Source organism: Camelina sativa, chromosome 6, assembly GCF_030686135.1.
Source record: "Camelina sativa cultivar CO46 ecotype springtype chromosome 6, ASM3068613v1".
Lineage (NCBI taxonomy): Eukaryota > Viridiplantae > Streptophyta > Magnoliopsida > Brassicales > Brassicaceae > Camelina > Camelina sativa.
Genome location: NC_141885.1, coordinates 16,132,075 through 16,154,089, shown reverse-complemented (window position 1 = coordinate 16,154,089; position 22,015 = coordinate 16,132,075). Strand labels below are relative to the sequence as shown.

General features: G+C 32.9%; 4 protein-coding genes and 1 pseudogene across 7 annotated transcripts; 1 reads left to right on the top strand and 4 right to left on the bottom strand.

Moving 5' to 3' along the window:
• Positions 1–185: 185 nt before the first annotated feature.
• LOC104791116 (small ribosomal subunit protein uS17z) lies at positions 186–1,724 on the top strand. Of its 2 annotated transcripts, XM_010516926.3 has the most exons (5): positions 186–373; positions 505–605; positions 1,074–1,218; positions 1,303–1,392; positions 1,484–1,724. In XM_010516926.3, exons 1-5 carry the CDS (start codon positions 321–323, stop codon positions 1,575–1,577), a joined length of 483 nt encoding a protein of 160 aa, XP_010515228.1. In that variant the 5' UTR covers positions 186–320; the 3' UTR covers positions 1,578–1,724. The 2 variants fall into 2 exon arrangements, with proteins under 2 accessions (XP_010515228.1, XP_087309233.1); XM_087453107.1 differs by having other exon boundaries at positions 215–373; positions 1,074–1,392.
• A 156-nt stretch (positions 1,725–1,880) lies between these two features.
• LOC104791117 (transcription factor MYB86-like) lies at positions 1,881–3,252 on the bottom strand (annotated as a pseudogene). The gene is made up of 3 exons (XR_015559094.1): positions 3,006–3,252; positions 2,735–2,864; positions 1,881–2,447 (listed from the first exon to the last, which is right to left on the bottom strand). The product of XR_015559094.1 is annotated as a transcription factor MYB86-like (transcript).
• A 5,954-nt stretch (positions 3,253–9,206) lies between these two features.
• LOC104791114 (uncharacterized) lies at positions 9,207–10,145 on the bottom strand. The gene is made up of 3 exons (XM_010516925.3): positions 10,116–10,145; positions 9,807–9,867; positions 9,207–9,483 (listed from the first exon to the last, which is right to left on the bottom strand). The coding sequence occupies exons 1-3, from the start codon at positions 10,143–10,145 to the stop codon at positions 9,380–9,382; spliced, it is 195 nt and encodes a 64-aa protein (XP_010515227.1). The 3' UTR covers positions 9,207–9,379.
• A 2,922-nt stretch (positions 10,146–13,067) lies between these two features.
• Positions 13,068–14,558, bottom strand: LOC104698976 (farnesol kinase, chloroplastic-like). Its single transcript, XM_010414342.2, has 5 exons — positions 14,308–14,558; positions 14,151–14,221; positions 13,932–14,063; positions 13,673–13,788; positions 13,068–13,591 (listed from the first exon to the last, which is right to left on the bottom strand). Exons 1-5 carry the CDS (start codon positions 14,425–14,427, stop codon positions 13,299–13,301), a joined length of 732 nt encoding a protein of 243 aa, XP_010412644.2. The 5' UTR covers positions 14,428–14,558; the 3' UTR covers positions 13,068–13,298.
• On the bottom strand, positions 14,528–18,823 carry LOC104791113 (single-strand DNA endonuclease 1-like). 2 transcript variants are annotated; one of them, XM_087453509.1, is made up of 14 exons: positions 18,675–18,823; positions 18,428–18,585; positions 18,110–18,171; positions 17,895–18,022; positions 17,687–17,738; positions 17,519–17,591; positions 17,348–17,421; positions 16,923–16,982; positions 16,673–16,835; positions 16,480–16,579; positions 16,163–16,245; positions 15,948–16,048; positions 15,584–15,711; positions 14,528–15,187 (listed from the first exon to the last, which is right to left on the bottom strand). In XM_087453509.1, exons 1-14 carry the CDS (start codon positions 18,740–18,742, stop codon positions 14,635–14,637), a joined length of 1,803 nt encoding a protein of 600 aa, XP_087309635.1. In that variant the 5' UTR covers positions 18,743–18,823; the 3' UTR covers positions 14,528–14,634. The 2 variants fall into 2 exon arrangements, with proteins under 2 accessions (XP_087309635.1, XP_087309636.1); XM_087453510.1 differs by having other exon boundaries at positions 17,895–18,026; positions 18,675–18,804.
• Between the last annotated feature and the right edge of the window lie 3,192 nt (positions 18,824–22,015).

Genomic DNA, 22,015 nt, shown 5'->3' with positions numbered 1-22,015 from the left:
CCTTTTTTAGAGCGTAAATACTATTTAATTTATTAAAACCAAAAAAGAAAAAGAAAACAAAAGGATGTAAAAAAAAAAAAAAAAAAAATACTCAAACTCAACTGGAACTCTAGGACTGGTTTAGGGTTTTAATTCCATAGGCTTTTTTAGATACGAAGGCCCAGTTAAAGGGCCCAATCGTATAGATCACTTAGAAATTTCTTATATAAAAGCAGGTGTGTGGTAAATTAGGGTTTTCATTTCAGTCGTCGCTGCCGCTTTATCTCGTCTCCTCCGACATCACTGCCTCAAGCTTTTCACGAGGGAGCTAAGCTTCAACCATGGCCGAACAGACTGAGAAAGCTTTTCTTAAGCAACCCAAGGTCTTCCTTAGGTATAATTCCTCGATTCGATCTCTCTCTCTCTCTCTCTCCCTCTCTCCCTCTCTCCCTCTCTGTTCACTGTGCTTTTTCAAATATCCAAGTTGTTTATATTGATCATTGTTGTGTGTGTGTTTATCAATAGCTCAAAGAAATCTGGAAAAGGGAAGCGACCTGGGAAAGGTGGAAACCGTTTCTGGAAGAACATTGGTTTGGGCTTCAAGACTCCTCGTGAAGCCATTGATGGTACGGTTTTTGTTTAGTGCCTAACTCCTTATTGTAGATTAGGAACCCTGGGAGCTAGTGTTTTCGTATAGCTGTTAGATTCATAGCCTTCAAAAAAAATTCATTTGCTTTGATAGAGTGAGTCTTGATTCTCCAGCCTGATTTTGGATCTACATTAGTGTTTCCTTGAATTCATAGCTCTCAAAATCGTTCATTTTCTAATTGTCTGGTAGAGTTATTAAGCTTTGATTTAGTGAGTCAGGACTCTCCAGCCTTATTTTGGATCTGCATTACTTTTTTCCCTGATTCCAATGTAATCAGTACATATTGTATTAGTAGGATGGGCACTGATTCGAATGTGTTCTGATATTGAGAATCATAGTATGATGAAATAGAATAAAGGGTTTCTTATAAATATGCATCAGTATCCTTGTATCTTTGTGATAGATTCTCAGGCGTGATTGTGTTTTTGGTTTTTCTTTGTAACAGGAGCTTACGTTGACAAGAAATGTCCCTTCACTGGAACTGTTTCCATTAGAGGTCGTATCTTAGCTGGTACTTGCCACAGTGCTAAAATGCAGAGGACCATTATCGTGCGAAGGAACTACCTCCATTTTGTCAAGAAGTATCAGAGGTTAATAACATTCATACATTCATACTATACATTTGCTGAGTCTTTTACATTGGTGTTAAGAAAGTATTATACTTTTGGTCTCAGGTATGAGAAGAGGCATTCAAACATCCCTGCTCATGTCTCACCTTGCTTCCGTGTCAAGGAAGGAGACCATGTCATCATTGGCCAATGCAGGTTATGATCTGATTCAGAACATCATCTTTATTAATTCTGTTTTTGTTACAGTTTGATTTGATCTTTGTTTTCTGTTATCGCTAAATCTCAGGCCATTGTCGAAGACAGTGAGGTTCAATGTGTTGAAGGTGATCCCAGCTGGGTCCTCTTCGTCTTTTGGAAAGAAGGCTTTCACTGGAATGTAAGGTTGCTGTTGATGTTAGTCTATTATGTTTCTGGATAGAGCTGAATTTATGTTTTATGGTGATTTTCATATTGAATTCTCCCGACATTAAATTTTGTTTACTTTGCTCAAACTCTTTCATCCCAATCTGATATCTCTGTTTAAGACCTGAGTTTTGCTACCTTTCTTACAATGTTTGATGATCCGACTAGTCCAATCAAATACTCTCGTGTTCGTTAGAATTGATGTTCTTAGTCAATATCTTAATGTAATAGGTCAAATAATGATCAAACAAGAAAAGCGTGAAAGCAGAAGCAACGTGAAGGACTTACAAATTAGAGTATTTATTTATTTACTCTTCTACTTAAATAACTTTAAACCCATTTACTTGGATCTCCAAACATTTACATTTGTCGTAGCTCGTTGATGAGACCTTCGAACAAAAAATTGTCTGAAAATGAAGTACAGAACTCGACCTCAGATATCTCATCCTCCAACAAAAAATCTGAAGTGTACCAAATCAGGGGAAGAGTTGTTTTCTAAATGATGAAGAGGTCCACATGGTACAATGAATCCTCTCTCTTGCGGTACAACAAGGTTTTGAGGTGACTGATCCATTAACAAACTGTGATCTAACCATTCGGAAAACACTAGACTTGGCGAAAAGCTTGGGGTTTGAGCATTAAATGTTTCTCCGAGATTGATAGATGAAGAACATCTTTCAGTTGATGAACTCTGGAAGGTCTCAAGTGAGTTTGTGATTGAAGGTGTTTGATGGGTTCTTGAGGTTTCAAGTTGCGTCAAAGTTACACCCTTCTTTAGATTAGAATGCCAGTAGTTTTTGATCTCGTTGTCAGTCCTTCCTGGTAAAAATTTCGATATCTGAGACCATCTTGAAAAAAAAAACATAGGGAATTAAAAGGGATAATTATGAAAATACACTAAAATCATTATTATCAGTATTAAGAGAATAGTAAGTCATCACTAAAGTCTACATTTAAATAATTTATCTCCTAATTATAAAGTCTAAAAACCTAAACCATAAACATGAAGTTTTAAACTCATAATTACTTACATTCTTAACGGTGAAGTCTAAACAAAATAATAAATATCTTTCTTAATGTTGTAATCGATATATGTTGATGAAAAAATGGTCATATCAAAATTAAAAAGGCTTACTTGTTACCCAACATGGAGTGAAGTGAGAGAAGTGTAATTTCCTCTTCTTTAGTGAATGTAGACTTCTTAAGTCCTGGTCTTAGATAATTAACCCACCTTAATCTACAACTCTTCCCATTCCTCTGCAATCCTATATTATGTAAACCACCATTAAATTATTTATATTATGTATATAACTCCTAATCATATTCCAAAATCAAAATTGACATATTTGCTGTCTTTACATAATTAAAAAAAAAAAAATCTAAAGGTATTTATTATCAAGAGTTACCAGTATGAATAGGAATGGTACTCCAGCAACCATGGCCATACTTGAGAACATAACTCCTAAGCTTCTCATCTTCTTCCGGTGACCATAATCCTTTCCTTTGCTTCTCCTGTGATTTCAATTTCCGGTTTGGTTTTTCTGATTTATACACCATTTTTTATTTTTCCTAAGTTACTTTGAATTTATATTATACGTGTATGATACCGAAAGAAAGTATATACAATGTAGATTGGTGATGACAATCTTTGACAGAGATACGTAACCCGAAAAGGGGAAATATATAGACAGTTTTTTGAAGGTCAAATTTTTATTATTATATATTTTAACATAAATATACTAATATCTAATTCATACTTGTGTAGAACTATTCATATGAAAGAGGACTTGTTCAACACGAAACACATATCTTGTAGATGATATATCGCATTTTGGAACACTGTATCAATCAAATCTTTTATTAATTGATGTTTTAGGTGGAGCCATAATCTTTGAATTTAAGTGTCACAATTTTCTATACGACAGTGTGTATTAAAATTGATTTATTGTTATGTATATTAAAAAACTATAGAATTTTGTTTCAGGATTAATATCCAGACTTATGTAAGATTGTCTTTGTTTTTCTTGCCTTTTCAAATTATGTTAGGGGTTAACTCAATTAAACTGCTACAATAATATAGTGATCACTGGTGATTGGGGAGGTTATTTTATTTGCTTGCAATTATTATTAATTTTTCTGTGAAAATGGAACGATTGGTCTACCAATTTTTGAATATGCGAAAGTGGACATTTTCACAGTAATCTTTGTAAAATTTAAATGAAAATAACTAGCATGTGATATTGTTATTGGTTATGAATAGAATTATGCTAATATAACTGTTCAAGTTAGTTAATTTTCTAAGGATAGAGAGTTGAAAGAAGACTTTTGCAGTTTATAACTAAATCCTACTTGCCTTCCTCAAGATGAACTCTTGTAAATTAAAATATAAACATACATATTATTGGTGAATTGGCCTTTGTTTTTGTCCTCTTATATTAAATCAGTTTTTATTATAATAAGAGATACTTGTTTAAATTATTAACGACATTATTAAAGTAATGACATTATTGGTTTGACAACTACAAATAACTTAATTATTTATATTAATGTCGTTTGTGTCACTATTCTAATTTAACATCTGATAAAATATTATATTGAAAAAAAAATGCATGGGTATAATAACTTTCACTTAAGTAACTTATTATTCTCTCTGTTAAAATTGTATATAACATAGTAAGTATCTTCTCTCTGTTTCACAAAGAATGCTATTCTAAACAAAAATTTAATTTCATAAAAAGTGTCATTCTAAAATTCTAATGTATTTTTAAAATTATTTTTTTTTCTAATTTACTCCTTAACCCAGAGCTAATTTTCATTGAATTTAAATTATTAATTACTTAATTTGTGTGAATTGTGTCAAATGATACTTTGTATGAAATATATTTATATATCTACTTATCACCGTATTATATACAAGTAATATATTTAGTAGTATTACTATACAAAAACTGAAAAAGCATAACATATGTTTTACAATATTATGTTGATAATGAGAAAGTGATGCCTTCACTGAGAAATACACATAGGTAGCCGACACTGTGATGACGTTAGATTCGGATTAAATCATCTGACATTTACTATATATTTTCATACTTGTTTTATAGCTCAACAAGATTCCAATATCGCTTCTGTGCCACGCACGACTTATACTACTACTTAGCATGGTTTTGTTATGAATCAATTATGAGAAAACCATTTTTTGGAATGGTTTTTGTTGGTTTTACCACTTTTTGAATAGTTTGTGGATTTTACCACTTTCTTAGTTACAAATTTGATTTAACATGTGTTTTATTTGTTATGTTTGGGTTTAGTAAGTTCTATTTGTTTTTAGGGTTTAGTATTTGGTATTAAGTACATATTATATTTTGAAAAATCTGAAAATACTTATTTTTTTCCTTCTCAAAATAATAAAATCCATAAACTATTGGAAAAATGGTATACCCAATTTTTTTGTTAAAAAAGTAGTATTTTTAACAAGAATCCCTTGGTAAATACACTACAGTATAGCGAATTTTAGATCTAAATGCACATAATGAGTTACTGACATATATAAAAAATATAGAAAATGACACATTGACGTGTATATATTAAAGAAGAAACATAAAGGATGATCTTATTAATTTTATTGTGTGGCATCTCTATTATATTATTTAAACAACCCTTTAAATAAATAACCTTACTTCATATAGTATATTACACAAAATGCTACTGTATTTTAATACAAAATATAATAACAGAATCTTAATATTAATTTGTTGTAACCAGAAAATGTTTATCCACAAAAATAGCAAATAAAACATAACCTATTATGAAGTGTTTCACAAAAAAAAAACCTAGAGATAAGTTATAGTTATTGATGAGAGAAATTGGGGAAATTTACCTGATCAATATATATAATTATATTTGTAGTAAATGTAATAGGTGTTTGGGGATTGATTGCGGTCATTCATATTAAGATTCTGACATTTTACATATTATACCGATGTCGATATACATAGTCCATCATATGTATTTATTTTATATTATACACAAAAAATAATTAGATCATTCATATGTAGATAAAATGTATGAATAACAATTATTTTCCATTAAAAATAAAGCTAAGTTGAACTTAGACTTTAACTTTTAATCTAGAATATATATATATATATAAATTATTAATAAATGATAATACTACAAAATATTAACGGGTATTTATGGGCCATGTAACAATACGAGTAACAAGATGGATAACAGCAAGGATATCAAAAATTAAATTAATATCCGATACTCGATCCTTACACACAAATAATATAATTATAATACATTTCACTCGATCCTAAAGTTGTGGGTACCCTTTTTCGGGACAGAAACAAGCCACGGGTAACGATATTAGTTTCTATACCTACCAATTAGTAGTTTAATATGACTCAAAACTCACCATATAATACTATATATATTATATAACATGTAAATGAATGATACAACATAATCATAAGCTTAACAAATAACGAAAAAAAAATTCCCCGCAGCGTGGATGATTATCTAGTCGATGTATTATTAGGTTAAAAGAAGCAAATAAGATAAAGAAGATAGGTTACATTTTATTACGTAAAAATACACATTTTAATAACAGTTTGTCAGAGTAAAACTAACAAGCATCCTTTTTGTAAAATCTACCGACAATTTTGACAAAACAAAATTCTATAAAGCATTATGTTGTCATGATACAGAACAAAAAAATAGCAAACTTGTGTAATCCTTCAATTCAGTAGAAGTGGCTTAATTAATATATTATTCTGCTGAGCCTAAGAAAACAATTATAACAGTTAAAACAATTATAAGAGTCAATTTTGTGATCGTTTAATATATAACTCATTCCTAACATTATTCTGTTTTCATCACCATTTTTTAACGAGTTTTTTTTTTTTTTTTTTTGTATCTGAATTGTGTAAAAATAGAAGAAGTGTAATTAACTATCTTGCAAATCATTTGTAGATTTTTGGTCGGTCAGAGCTAATACTTCGTGTAATTTTTAAAATAAAATAAAGCTTTATTAACATATAGTTATAGACTTAATTATAGCTATGATTCACGTATGTCTATTGTGAAATAGAAATTATCATTGAAGGATTCAACAAGGATCTATCGTCCAATATAATTGAGAATTTGTTATATGCATTAACAAGAAGAAAAAAAGAGGAGACTTGCAAAATTAGACTACAAACTTGAGTCAATTGTAATGTTAGACCCCTTTTTTTCTCTCCAACATTTGTCACTTTCTTTCTATTAAATTCTTGTCCATTCATTTTATTCACAAAAATGCCATTATTTCTGATTTATTTGAATTTCTTGTGAAAATGTTTATTACATCCATATCTTCATCTTCTTCTTTTATTTATGGTTGTGCCACAGCCATCAATTTTCCAACAACCATGAACAACCAAATTTGAATCTCTTAAAGCTTTAACAACCTGAATTTGTAAGCTTAAATAACACCCAATGTTATGATAACTTCATTTTCTTCTATCTCCTCTCCATTTTAATCCAAGAAAATTTGCAAGTGCATTCATCTTGTTATATGTCATGATTCTTGGATAGTGATTAAATTGGTGTTGGGTTTCTTCTGTGGTGACTAAAGACGACGTCCTCGGTGCTTGACATTGCGAAACAACCACCGATAAGGTTATTTTCCGGTAGATTTTCGTGATTTTCCTTGATTTTTTTGCGAAATTAGACTTCATTTGTTAGTCTAACCATCATAATATCATGTAAAGTCTACTATGTGGTCAAATTTGCAATTAAAAATTTATTGAGTTTCGAGCCCGTAGACTGAAATTTTAGTCTTCTTAATTTCATTTGAAAACAAAAAAATATGGTTCAGACTGCATTATAATCTCTCTGTCGGATACTTCGTTTGAAGTCTACTAAGGTGTATTTTTGCAATTGACCAAATTCTTGACTTTTTAGTTATGACTGTCGGACGAAGTCTTCTTCCAATAATAAAAGAGTAGACTTCTATAGTGGCTATTTTTGGATTTGACCAAAATATAAAAACATTGACCGTCATATTATTGATAGAAAATTAATTAGTTGACTGCAAAAGAAGTCTACTAGTTAAAAAATTAAAATGTTGGTCAACCCCAAAAATGACCACGGCAGACTGCAAACGATGTCAACAATCCTGGAGACTTCGTACGTAGTCTACTTGGCGAAAGTCAAACTTGGTCAATTGCAAAACTAACCACAACGAAGTTTACTTTTTCTAGTTGACGAATAGATGAAGTCTACTTGTTAGCTAGAAGTCTACTACAAAGTCAATGGTTTGGTCAATTGCAAAAATAGCCAGAGCAGACTATAATCGAAGTTAACTTGTTGAAACTTTCTAAGAAGTCTACTCTGTTCTATGTTTTTAATTGCAAAACTGACCAAAAAATTAACAAAGGAAGACAACAAAAGAAGTCAACTATCCTAGTAGACTTCATCCGGTGTCTGGTTTATTAAATTGTAATTGCAAAAATAGACCATACAAAATAGACTTCAAGGGAAGTATCTTCATAGAGGCTAGTTTATGTCTACAAGGTTGACATCAACATGAAGTTTTCATAATTTGATAACCAAGTTATTGCAAATTGGTGAAAAGTTTGACAGATTTTCTTGTTGTATTCTTTGATATATGATATGTACTTGCCTCTGTATGTTTTTGAAATCATTATATATTATACATATGGAGCAATCAAGTTTTTGGTTTTCTTAGGCAGTTAGGTTATTAATTTAGACTTATTTTTGAAGTCAACGAGTTGAAGTTCTGTGTGAAATCTGTATAATTGAAAAAGTCTTTAATTGAAAAAAAAGTATGATTGCTTCACAATCCATCTATATATTGGTTGAGAGAGAAGATTCTTGTTCTTCACAAATCTGTTTACTACATTGCAATGGTGAGAACTAAGAAACTTAAAAGGAACAGTTGCATATCATGATTTAGTTTTTCTTTATAATTTTGTTTCTGTCTTCTCTTCTTTGTAGGTCATAAACATTGTGTTGAGGTTGGCGTGGCTGCAGACCGTGCTGGATTTCAACTTCGTGTTCTTACATTGTGAAATTATGGTTGCTCTTCTTGCTGCTCTTGAGATCATACGTCGTGGTATCTGGAATTTCTTTAGGTAACTTCTGAACCCAAAAAAAATTAATCACTGTGCTTGCTCCTTTTAAAGCATTTTTTACTTAAGGGTTCTTACTTTGTCTGGTTGTGAAGGTTGGAGAACGAGCATTTGAACAATGTGGGAAAAGTCAGAGCATTCAAATCAGTTCCGCTACCATTCAACTATGATGAAGAGGAAGATCGAGATAGTTAAATCTTATATTGTTATCAAATCAAGGGTTTTTTTTTTCACATGAGTGGTACTCCAATTTTGTATAGTTCCTTGTAAAACAATAAAGAAGTAGGAAATGAGCATGATGAGTCTTCGGATATAACAATCTTTTCTACCTAGGGCTATTATTGTTGTGCTCTCTCTGTCACAATGGGAGAGAGACCTAATAAACAAACAACAGTGATTACACCTGTGAGCTATTTTAACTATGATACACCAATAATTACCCTTGAAACACTCTAAGAAATTATGAGGTATTGACACAACAAGCGTAAGAAGCATGAGCATATTGATCTTGCAGCAATAACCCAAATAGTTTGCCAAAACAACATCAACTAAGTCTATCATATCACTCGAGTCTACTACTAAAAAGCCAAGGTTGCTGCCTCTTGATATCCAACAAGGAGTGATCATATTGAAAACCTTTATCAGTTGTTCGAATTGCCTTGCTCACTAGGGTTTAGCCGCTCACCACTGCAACAAAACAAATGTGGCAGCTTAACTCGCCCGCAACTCCTGGAACACAAAAAAAGTATGCACTTAACAACGGTATATACAAGTGCCCTCATCATGAGATCATGATAAGCGATACAAATACAAAATCAAGCATATGCCAAGGCCAAACAAGTGTGATTTATTGCCACGGCCAAACAAGTTGACTATTGTACCGCGATGAACACAAGAAGTTATTTCATCAAGCTTGTTAAAGGTTCACAGTTCTAGTTACTTAAATGATATGCAGTTTCTAACAAGTGATGCTAAATGACAGAATATTGAACCAGAAAGCATATGCGCTTATACTTCAGCTATTGAATTAAACAGTGACAAACAGATAAAGCAACAAGAGAAGCCAATCTATAGGAACAGGTTTAAGAGCCTTTGGCCCATTTCTTATCCCTCTCTTGTGTTTAGAAATCTGCATTTTTCATAAAGAACAACTTTGATTAACACTATCATTCTCCAAGGAAACAAAAATACACATATCATACTAGATAGCTCTGAACACCCAAGAACATATGAGCCTTAAGGAACCAAATCAATTTAGAACTGAGCTTAAACCCAGATGCCACAATAATTCAAAACCCTAATGAAATTTTGAACATTTCAGAAGCAGGAAAACGAAAAGGAGAAAAACCAAATAAGAGAGACTGAGAGTTCCATGACCTTCTTCTTAGTCACAGCCATTAGCTCCATGGATCCACCGAAATCAAAACTTGGAAGCCCGAATCCGAAACTCTTTTCATCGATTGAACCCGGCTGATTCTGATCGAACTCAGGCAAAACCAGCGGCGGCATAGAAATGGGGCGATCAAAAGCCATTGCTCAAACGGAGAAGATACAAACTCGGAGATCTTCTGAGTTCAGATCTAGTACCAAAAGAAAACAACAAGTAAACGATGAGTCGTCATTAAAATTTGGAAATGAGAAAATCGATAAGGAGAAGAAGTTGAGAGATGGATTCTTACGAGAGAAGCTGAAGTAATACCGGCGGCGGCGTCAATATCATCATCGACATCGTCGTTCAAATTCCACCAGATCTGGCTCTGATTTAGCCGCCGCTACAATCTTCAGATCTGTCAAAATAATAAACCACCCACACATTAATACACTGATTAACGAGAAGCAAAAAACAAAGCATCATAGGAGAAGACAAAGAAAAGAAGAAGACATTACCTGTCTAAAACTCGAGATTAGGGTTTGGACTAAAAGGTCGATCTCTACACCATGTTTGACAGAGAGAGGAGATGTAGATGAAGAAGATGAAGAAGAAAGGTGATTATGATGATGATTTGATGAGAGACAGATTTTTTCAGTTTCAGAATCGCTTATCGCCAGAGAGAGAGGCAGAAGGTGGAAGAGAAAGAAATGAAAATTATTAGGGTTAGGGTTAGTGAAAATTAGGTATATCTAACTCGGTTAATTAAAACCGATCGGTTATGCCCTGTCGAACCGAACCGAATCGGTAACCGAATTATCATATTAATTTCGCCGATCAGTTTATTGATCCTCTCACAGATGCTGCCGAAAACCAAACATCTCGGTTTAATCGGTTCTGTTCTCTCATTCTGACCGAACGCCCATGACTAATTATTAATAGTTGATGGCATAACAAAGTCAACCACCAATAGTCTATAGAGAAGTCTACTTAAGCAAACCCTAAATCAAATAATTTTAACCTAATCAGCCTTTCCTCCCTTAATTTGACTCGTTTATATGTAAATTTATTTTATTTCAATGCAGGAAGTCTATGTGGTTATTATTTGGTCAATAGGTTTATCAAATTATTTTTTATAAATTTTTTAATTAAAATTTAAGCTATAATTAAGGAGTAGACCTACCTTTATGTCTTCACATATATTCAATTTGTAATCTATCTTAAATAAATCTATTGCAGACTTCCTCCGGATTACATCTGTCATTTCGACTTCTGTTTATTGTTTGGTCGTAAGGGAGTCAACTGTAATTTCAGTACCCTTAGTGGTTATGTTTCTCAAATATTGAATATGGAATCTACTATTACATTTAATAGGCCTGGACATTCGGTTAACCATTCGGTTTCGGTTCGGTTGTATTCGGTTTCGGTTATTTTGGATATAGTAATATAGTAACCATTTGGATATTTTTGAAATTTCGGTTCGGTTCGGTTCGGTTTCTTCGGTTCGGTTTCGGTTTGGTTATTTAAATAAATAACCATAACTAACATAAATTATATTAACATTAACCAAATAAACCAAATATAACCAAAACTAACCGAATATAACCAAAATTAACCAAATAGACAATAACAAAAATACAAAAAAGGGAAAAATATGGATTCAATTTTACAAAATAGTATTTAACTTTGTAAATTCAAAATAATAACATTTACATATATTGATTATTTAAAATATTTAATTGTTTTGAATCTAGAAATAATTTATATTTTAAGTTTATTTTATAGTTTTGCATAATATTAAGTATATAATATTTGATATCTTCTAGGTTTTCGGATATTTCGGTTAACCATTTAATTGTCGGTTCGGTTCGGTTTGGTTTTTTTCGGTTCGGTTTCGGTCGGTTATTTGGTTATCGGTTATTTTGCCCAGCCCTAACATTTAAGGCTAAATAAAGGTATACAAAATGCAATTGTCACAAAAAAAAATCATTATTGAAGACATAAAACAAGTATTTGTTTGGAGTCAACTCTTTGCCTTGCGGATAGAAATTGACCAAAATATCAAATTGTGATTGTAAAAGTTTTATACTTTTGCTTTTGTTTTATGTCGATCAAAGAAAGTTTAATTGAAAGAGAAGTGGTTCTAATATATATCAAACAGTGACAAAACATATACTATAGTTTGCGTAAACTTATAAAATAAGCTCGCCTACCAGGCTTATTATGTAATCCCACGTTGCGCAAAGTAGTTTTTAAGTCAACAATTTAATAAAAATTCGTTAACCAATCACGTGTTTTCTCATTTCTATTTCATTTTTGTTTGTTGTCTACCAAACAAGTTTTTTATATTTGAATTTTCGATTATGTAACATAGTCATTTAATTTGTAGGATGTTTTCTTTTTCTTTTCTGATACTTCATAACTGTGATCAACAAATCTTTATTTTTTATACCACACACTTATATGTAAAAAATAATATTTGTTCTCTTTTTTTTTTCTTTTTCTTATAAGTTTCATTCCCAATTTAGACAAATTCATAGTAGGATTTCTTTTATCGTTCAAACAAAACATGTTTTAAATAAGCAACTACTACTAGTTAGTGAATATACACCTCTTCAAATATCAATTATTGAGACAAAATGTTTTTTTTTTTAAATAAGCAGCTACTGCTAATTAGTGAATATACACCTTTTCAAAAATCAATCATTGACCTTTTAAACAAAAGATATATTTTTTTTTTTTTGAGAAGTGTATTACTTGGAAAGAGTCTCTCAGTTTATTGGTACATTTTGATTTGTCATCATGCATGCATATAAAAAGAATTGTTCACTGGTGATGTATGTATGCATCCAATTGAAACCTTCCTATCATTTTTTAATAACATTGCAGAAAAAAAAAGTGATGTGTTCTTTTTTGGAAACTTTCTTCTTGAGAGAGCTAGAAAGCTCCATACGTATTAGTCATATTTCTCACTAATGGATAGAACATTACAACATTGTACCTAGCAAAGCTGAAAATTAATAAGATCCATGGACAACAACAATATGAGATTATTCACTACTACTTACATATACAAGAAGATGGGGGATTCTCAATGCAGTTTTACCTCCACACCCACAGCCACAGGGCAATCAAGCTCGACCCTTTATTTTATTTGATGGTACAGAAAAACAAAGAGAGCTAGGGCACTATTAGAAGAGTAGGATACCGACAAATGCAGAGGTTAAGGAGATGGTGAGATTGTCGTCAATTTGGGTGCTAATGGGGAGTGATTCCACAAGAGTTGATGCTATAGAGATGACGGCAAACCGAAGAATCATTCCCACGCTAACCTCGATGTAACCAAATGAAGCAAAGTAGTACATATACCCAACAGAAGCTAAGAACCCGGCGGTGACCATTCCAATGCTACCAGCAAATGATTTGTTTCTGTTGTAAGGAAGCCTCTCTGTTCCAAACCGCCTCCCAACAATGTCAGCCATACCTTTTTAACACAACGTGTATAAAGATTCATCATTCAATCGATTATTGTATCATATAACCAAAGCTAACTGTATGTACGTACCATCTCCTGCGCAAAGGTTACATATAACCGCAATAGAGATTGGGGATGTTTTCCAAAAGAAGATACAGGCCAATGTGATTGACAGTGCATAATAAAGAGGTCCTTTAAGTAGTTCCCTGGTTGAAGAGAGCAACTATAGACACTTTGTGAAGTGACACAAAGCATATAATAACTGAATCTTGATAATAGAAACCAAGATTGCTAAGAGATCCAAGTAAAGTCAAATACTAAGGCAATGTGATGTCACTGATTGAGATACCTGCGATCTCCATGTCTGCTCATAGACTTGATGGTTCCTTCGTCGTGGTACACTCCAAGGCCTAGCAATAGCATCCTTAATATATTGAGTCCAGGTACAATAGATGCAAAAAGCGCTCCTTGGATTCCAGAACTGAAATAATCAAAGAGTAATTGGATTTTAACTGGTGAAAGCTGAAATTGGTCCTATCAAAATCGACACTTTTCATTCCGTTATTACCTGAACAGAGGCCGCCAGCAAAGTAGAAAAACTAGCCCAATATTTATATGCACAAGCTTCCGTATGAGTTTCTGAAAACCAAAAAAAAACACCAAAGTCAACCACAGATGCTAAACCAAGGAATCGACGTACGACGTCGTATGTATGTGAAATGAACCTGGTCGAAGATGCCGCCGCGTTTGCCAATCTCTCCCCAGAAACTGAGGCACGAGAAGGTGATGATGCCGAAGATCCCACACGCGCTTATATCCGATAAAACCGTATTTTTAGGAAACATCACGGCTGGCTGGCGAGTGAATAAGAAAGACCTGCTACGAGAAACCTAGAGCGTGGATTCGAACATTGGTGCAATCGGAGGTGAAATGAAAGAGCAGAGCTTAACACAAAGAATTAAGATTAAAAAAAGTCTCATAACATTATTCTTATACAATGCCATATATAGTTATTATTATAAAATGATCCATGTCCAGTTTTGTTTGTTTCATCAGAGGATAATGTCTTTCCTGATATTTTGGAGAAACATCCTAAGCTCTCTCGCTTTTTTGCTATGTTCTTCATCATCTGTCTCTGAATCACTCAGCTCAATCACACTCTCAAGTTGTTGCTGATCATGGCTCTTCTTTTCTTCTTGATAACTTCTTGACACGCTCCGCGAACGAGCTTCAGGACAAGGGCTTATCAGATCAATGACTTCTGTTTCCGGATACAGTGAACAAGAACTCAGACCAACACTGAATCTATCCATGGTCGTCGACCAGGCGTTATTGCAGTTTTCTCTATCGGGTGAATCGATAAGACACAAGTAATCATGTTTCTTGGAGTTTTGCTGTTCTTTCCCTTGCTTAGCTTCTTTTACGATGCTTGTAGTTACTACAGAGGTTGAGTTGAGATCAAGGTGTTGGAGTTCGCGGCTGAGTTCTGCAAGAGAAGAAGATTTGGTCGGCGAACCAGTTTCCTTCTGTTTTTGTTTCGGCTTTGGTTTCTTCTTCTTTGCTGCCAGTTTCTCCTTGAACTCTATGATCTTCTCAGGACAAGCCCTGAAAGAAACAAGTAGGATAAATATGCATAACCAGAACGAGAATAGTATTTCAGGGAACACGAACATAAAACTGAACCAAATTTGGTGTTATGTGTCACATAAACCGAAGCTATTTGGCTGCATAAGTAGATCTAGTACTAAGTTTTGTTTGACGTTCCATATTCAGTATTTGCAGCTTTCTGGAAACCAAAGTATTTACTCTTTTATGAAGTTTCTATTGCCAAGCCAAACTACTTCAGACACTATTTCAGTTATTGATTCATAGTGCGTTATGTCTTTCACTATGAATCAATCACTTGACCAAACAACACAGGTTTAATCAATGCCAATCACTTGAGCTAGATCGATGTTTTGAGTAAATGAGTGAAGGTCAGGCTATGATCATTATCGTTACCTTTCTACAAGATCTGCAGGAACAATGGACGTCTCTAACCCTTCTAGATCATTCCATGAGACTTCAAAACATTCTCGTCCCTGTACTTTGCGGGTCTTTATGATTTCAGACACCGGACACTTCTCTGGCTGCAAGAGAATTTTTTTCTCACAAGAGTTAAATAAAATCCAGCTAACTTCCAACTGATTTATGCAAGGGAAAACCAGTTAACTTTTAAGCTGCTGGTATCTCCAAACTCAAAACAAAAACAAAAGTTTCATATTTACCAATATCATAACCTTCTATGAGCAGTATATAGATTTTATGAATTCATGTTTTGGAGTAAATCTAACGTAAAACCCGCCTGAGAGGGGGAGAGAGGTACCTTATGGAGAGGAAGATTAACTTCAACCTCAGTTGTTTTTGATTGCAAAATAGCGAACCTTCTCAGATTTCTTTCAGCAACTTTAGGAAGTATGTATTCATCTAAAATGAAACATAGTGAAAAAGAAGAAACGCTAGTTTCACAATTGGTTTTGTACAATGTCAGCAAATGCAACCTACAAGGAATAAGAAATATGTATAAATCCAAAGTAATACCTGTTTTCTCAGGGGGCCACTCAAAGAACTGATGGCATATCTCCTGAAGCTTGGTGCCCTGGAAAGAGAATTCAGCTAGGGCCCTGAAAGAAACAGTATAAAAAAATTTGATCACTTCCTTCATCCCAAATCTGAATAGACATTCAACTCTTTTTCAAGTGCACTAATCTCCAGGCTTTTAACAGACATTCCTGTTATAAGCTTGTAGCTACATAAGATGGGCATATGTACGTGCTAGCTCTAAGAATAGGTATAGTCTACAGCAGAATTATCATCAGAGGACTGAAAAAAACAAGGAAATGGAAAGAAGTATTAACCTGGAAACTGTATTAGAGTCTGCTTGGTGGCACTTGGGGTTCATGAATGCATCAATCACATGCTTGATCTGTTCCAGTCCTTCCGGAGCACGATTATTTCCTACAACAAATTGAAATTACGGAAAGAGCTTTTTAATGCTAAAAGACAAGCATGTCATATTACAAAACACAAAGAAGTTGTTGCTTGCAATACCATTTATAACCACAAAAGGTAAGGTCCCTTTTTTACTGCACACAGAAGGCTTAACTTGCTTCTTAGACTTTTTAGGTTTTTCCGCAAAGGCAAGTCCTTCTGATGCAACTTTTTGAAGAATAACATTTTCTCCAATCGACTTCACAAGCTCACAAGCTTTCTCCTGTACACATATTGATAAAACACACGAAGTAGAATAATATACAACCCCGATATGGAGGTTTTGTAAAAGCTTGAGTCATGAACACACCTGGCGAAGACCACGAACTCCCTGAGAGTAGTCACTGCCAAGCAAAAGCGCTAGAGCTATCTGAAACATCACCCAAGAAAACATTATATAAATAACTTTACAGTTTGATGCAACATATCTAAGATCTTAAGGTTCTTTGACGTATCGAATAGTAGTCAATAATGTGTAGCTGGTTTTCTTGTCTACTGATGCAACTAAAGGAATTTATCCCTTAAAGCTACAACGTTCAGAGGAACCATTCATACGCTTAGTCCTATCTCGCCTGAGTTTATCGAGAAAATATAGGCTAAAATATCACAGGCCCCCTTTTGCAAGATTGCATTCATGCTTCTACCAGTCAAATCATTTTGTAATAACATGGTGTAGCTTCGCAAGATCAGGGTTAAGTATATAAAGCTAATCACTTAAAGAGACTCGTAAGTTACCAATGAGTTTCGTCCAAGCCCAAGCTTTTTCTTGATGTCATCCATCTCATAGCAAACAACATAACCTCCGTCACCTAGTTCATTGGCAGATTTATTAGGCCATATAATACCATCAACCATTATCAGATAGTAAAAAAAACCAACAGGGCTAACGAGTCTCTCTACACTCACCAAGGCATATTTCTCGGTATACAGTCTTTGCACCAAAAAGGAAGATATCTGAATCAGAGCTAAAACAGGCGTCCTATGGATTTTCATGAAAACCATAAGTTGTAATTGAATATTGTGTTAACAGCATGAAGAACAAAAAACTGATTAAAGCTGAAAAATGTGTCTTACACATAAGGATTCTGAATTTAGCAGAGCGCATTGTGCCTCAGCTTCCTCAATCCTGCATTTGAAGGGAAAACAATATGGTCAAACAAGAAACTAGACCATAGATGCTTAAGTGTCCATGTTTACAGTTGCAAACCCTCTCACAAGTAGAGCAAAACACTCAGACCATAAGTCACATTGTCAATCTAGGCGAACAGTCTTGGAGAGTTACCCGTCTAAACACAGTATCCCCAGTGTTGATGCAATAACTTTAGCCTCTTTTATGATGCAGGAGAACTCGGACCCCATATTTCTTTTGAGTGAAGTCTCTTTACCAGGTTCAACGCCATCATCAGCGACCTGGCTGAACCAATAAAGCATTAAATCGAAACATAATCTGAGAAACTTAGCCATCATATGCAATGATAAAATTTGACGTCATTGTACCTCGAATCTTGCTTTCAACCGACGCCTATAAGTTGGCACTTTGATTCCAGGAATTGCACCATCTACAATTACAATGCTTATTGCAACAAATCAAGTATACTCCAATACCATTAAAAAAAATAACTTCTTTAGAACAAATCATTAATAATTCAGAACAGATTTGATCACTCATGCTTCTGCGACAAATATTTTTAATGAAAACGATACAAACGCTCTCATAAACAACAAACCCATCTGCGAAATGAAAAAAATCGAGCTACAAACAAACCCCACATTGGCTAATCTGATTTCAATTTTACAACAGCAGGGTAGAATTACCTGAGACTAAAATGATGGAGCAGTTTAGGGCAATTAGGGCTCGGAGACGATGAAAGAGCCCTCGAAGATAAACTTTTTCTTTGGCGGCGCAATAAGATTTGTTAACTTTATGCAATTCCACCATCCAACAAGAGAGATCCACGCATACCCTTTTGTTTCTACAGCGATTAGATCTCGTAAAGACTTGGTCTTTTTTCAAAAAACCCAGAAAGTTAAAAAAGAAATTGAGATGAAGAAATAAACTCACTGAAGATGATCGAGTGGGAAAGTCTTCTTACAAGGCTCCAAAACATCCCACAGATACTTCACGCCCATAGCTTCACCTTCGAGAAGAGAGAAGAGAGAGAGAGAGAGGCGGAAAGAGGGAAGAATATAATTTGATATTTGAATTTGAAAATGTGGATCAATAATAATTTCAACCGATCGGTTTGAAGGTTCCAAACCGAAACTAAACAAATGTCAAGTTAAATCCAATAAGAAATATGACCAAAATTCTAACCGTATTTACTGAATTATACGGTTCACTTCGGTTTGGCAACTTCATTTCAAAATTAATGCCCAAACCTATCATACCCTCCGCAATTTGTTAATCTATATTCTATACTAGTAACTAGTATAATTGCAGAAATAAATCCTCGAATTAGATTTATTTATAAGCATACCATCATATTTATTGTTAAAGCCATTAATTTGTTACCCAAAACATTCACTAATGTATTTAACTCATGATTCTATTTAAGATTATAAAAAAACAATTAAAAGTGATATTTGTTTAAAATTTAAATTTGATTCTCCTTTCATCTTTGTTTGCTTTTATTTTTAATTTCTTGAATTATCACATAATACATAAAATTATTAAAAATCTATTTTTTCTGCATATACTTTGATTCAAATTTTAAAAAACGGACATATATTACTCTATTAATATAAATAGTGTGTTCACCAAGCCACTTTAGCTAAAATGATTAGATAATAATTCAGAGTCTTATTATATATAAAATCAAAATTAATCTACATCCGAATGAGCTGGAAGCTTCACTTAATAAGAATCCAAATTTAAAATTTATATATGATCTGTTTGGTTTGTAAAGTTGATTTTGTTTTAATTCTACCATATATAGTAGAATTTAAAAATTGATATAAACTTAATAAAATTTCTAAAATTATGAATATTTAAACATATTAAAAGTTTAAAATAACACAAACGAGTTATACTGCATGACGGTTTGTATGATGTGACGGGTTTGAATCGGTATTACTATAGATTAAATCATCATTAATCTAATACTTAAACACGAGTTAAATCATTATTTTACTATTTTTAACAATACCAATATAAGATATGTCAAATAAACTGATTTAATTAGGATTAGTATATGCAATCTTAAAAATAATTAAATAAACTCCAATAAAATTAGTACATTTCAAAAATAAATCTAAATTTAAAAGTAAATAAATATAAATTTAACACATTTATAAAAAACAAGTTATATAATTTTTTTTAAAAATCATGATAATAAAACAATTTCTTATCACAAAGAAGAATTATTTTAAATTTTAAAACTTAGATAAATGACACTGTAAATCGAAATAAAACATATAAAAATTTGTTCCGCTGGTCATGATCTAGTTGAGAAAATATAAATATAACATGTTAATATAGATTATGTCGTTATCCTCAAGTAAAAAAAAATAATAATAAATTAAAAGGTAAAATAGTTATTTTTGTTGGTTTAATTCGTTAAAATCTGCGATTAGGTTAATAGTTTGATTATTCTATGATGCTATCTAACATTTTGTATTCTGTACTGTCTTTTGTAGACTCTAACACAAAAGAAAGATAGTCCGACTGAAAACATAATCTATTAGTCAACTGTCTAAAGAACTAATCGGGAACGACGTCCTATTTCCCCTTTGGAACTATCACATCTTACCAGATCCATTCTATATCTTCTTCGAACTTATCCGCTCCACCTATTTCTACCCGAATCCATAGTTTTATTGCTATTATCCCATCGGAATATCAGATATCGTCTATTACCCCATGAATCTCGGTTAATATGGTTTACTGTTGGTTTACTGTTGGTTTACTATTTGACTAACCAACTAATGAACCTATTTAACCAGATTAAACCAAAATTCAACCCAATTACAAAACCAAACCTAAAAAACTCTAAAATCAGAAATTTCCAAATCGATTTGTCTTCCTCTTCCTCTCCTTTTCTTCTTTTCAAAACCCTGCAAATAATCATAAAAAGACAGATAATCAAAACAATGACTTTTAAGTATACACATATACCTAAAAACAAATTATTCTGTTTATAAAAGTATATATTTTCGACAATCCAGCGATTAGTGGAGAATCAACAAGAAGTCTAACCATATACGCAGATGACAAAAGACCATCCTCAAAGTTGGTTAAGCTAAACTCTCCCCTGTATCAACACAAAAAATAGAGATAGAGAGAGATCAATAATCGTTTTTAAAGTCACACAATCCATAACAAAAATTATAAAATAATTCCACACAATCACGCTGAAGAGAGAAAGAGAGAGTCAGAGATGGACTTTGAAAAATCCACCAAAGAAATAAACAAAATTGCTGAGAGATTGTGATATTCTTTTATCCGTTTGCAGAGAGATCAATATGCACTCGATCCAGAAAAAAATATCCAGGAATCGTGTCAGTGTTTGCAGATTCAAGAGCTCCTTCATGGAGAAGGAGTACATTTTTTCAGCTTGACTCGTTGTAGACTCCAGATTAGCTATCAGCTAAGCCTAAGCGTTGGTGAATATATGTTTTGGTTTCGATATCCTTTTTCTTCTCATTCTCTGAAACAATTTAATGTTCTTTACCTCAAAATTGTTCATGATTTGTTCTTCTGGTTTAGCCGTTTAGGGTTTTTACAAAACAAATTTAGGGATTTTTGATTTCAAGTGAAGAACATGATGGGTCGGGTTGTATATATTACTTGGATTATAGATTGATTTCATACCGGTTTTATGTGGGTTTATAATCGGATTTAATTTCAAAACCGTTTAAACCAATGTTAATGGAGAAATAGCAATAAAACTATAGATTCGGACAGAAATAGGTGGAACGGATAAGTTCGAAGGAAATATAGAACGAGGTCAAAGATTGGGGTGGATCAGGTACGATGTGATAGTTCCGAGGGGGAAATAAAACGTCGTTCCAATAATTAGAGATCCAGAACATAATAACCATTCTTTATTATTATTTTGTTTTGAATAGAATCACGAGGACAACTTTGTGGTTGATTTTTTATTTTTTTGCTATAGTTCAAAACTTTCATTTTTTTGTTGATAAAAAGAATATCAGAAATCCTCATTTTTTGTTGATAAAAATTTATTAAGTGAGATGAAGAGATAATAAGAAATATGTGAAGATGATTTCACATGTGAGCATGTTATTGGTATTTTGTCAATCGTTGGACGTACTTCGTGTCGTCTGCTATCATGTATGGATTTTAATTCTACTTTAACGATTTACAATGTATATTGTTGGCTAAGTTGAGAAAAAAAAATATTGGCTGGGTGTTTCAGATCATATAGGATTGTAATTTTTTTT

Coding starts and splice junctions, on each gene's coding strand:
- LOC104791116 (XM_087453107.1), top strand. CDS start 321: ATGGCCGAACAGACTGAGAAAGCTTTTCTTAAGCAACCCAAGGTCTTC. Junction 374..504: donor CAACCCAAGGTCTTCCTTAG/GTATAATTCCTC, acceptor GTTTATCAATAG/CTCAAAGAAATCTGGAAAAG. Junction 606..1,073: donor TCCTCGTGAAGCCATTGATG/GTACGGTTTTTG, acceptor TCTTTGTAACAG/GAGCTTACGTTGACAAGAAA.
- LOC104791114 (XM_010516925.3), bottom strand. CDS start 10,145: ATGGAGCTAATGGCTGTGACTAAGAAGAAG. Junction 9,868..10,115: donor TGGCTGTGACTAAGAAGAAG/GTCATGGAACTC, acceptor TGAAAAATGCAG/ATTTCTAAACACAAGAGAGG. Junction 9,484..9,806: donor TCTTAAACCTGTTCCTATAG/ATTGGCTTCTCT, acceptor TTAAGTGCATAC/TTTTTTTGTGTTCCAGGAGT.
- LOC104698976 (XM_010414342.2), bottom strand. CDS start 14,427: ATGTTTCCTAAAAATACGGTTTTATCGGATATAAGCGCGTGTGGGATC. Junction 14,222..14,307: donor GCGGCGGCATCTTCGACCAG/GTTCATTTCACA, acceptor TTTGGTTTTCAG/AAACTCATACGGAAGCTTGT. Junction 13,789..13,931: donor AGCAGACATGGAGATCGCAG/GTATCTCAATCA, acceptor CTCTTCAACCAG/GGAACTACTTAAAGGACCTC.
- LOC104791113 (XM_087453509.1), bottom strand. CDS start 18,742: ATGGGCGTGAAGTATCTGTGGGATGTTTTGGAGCCTTGTAAGAAGACT. Junction 17,739..17,894: donor GGGATACTGTGTTTAGACGG/GTAACTCTCCAA, acceptor CTTCAAATGCAG/GATTGAGGAAGCTGAGGCAC. Junction 16,983..17,347: donor GGCTTGGACGAAACTCATTG/GTAACTTACGAG, acceptor GTGATGTTTCAG/ATAGCTCTAGCGCTTTTGCT.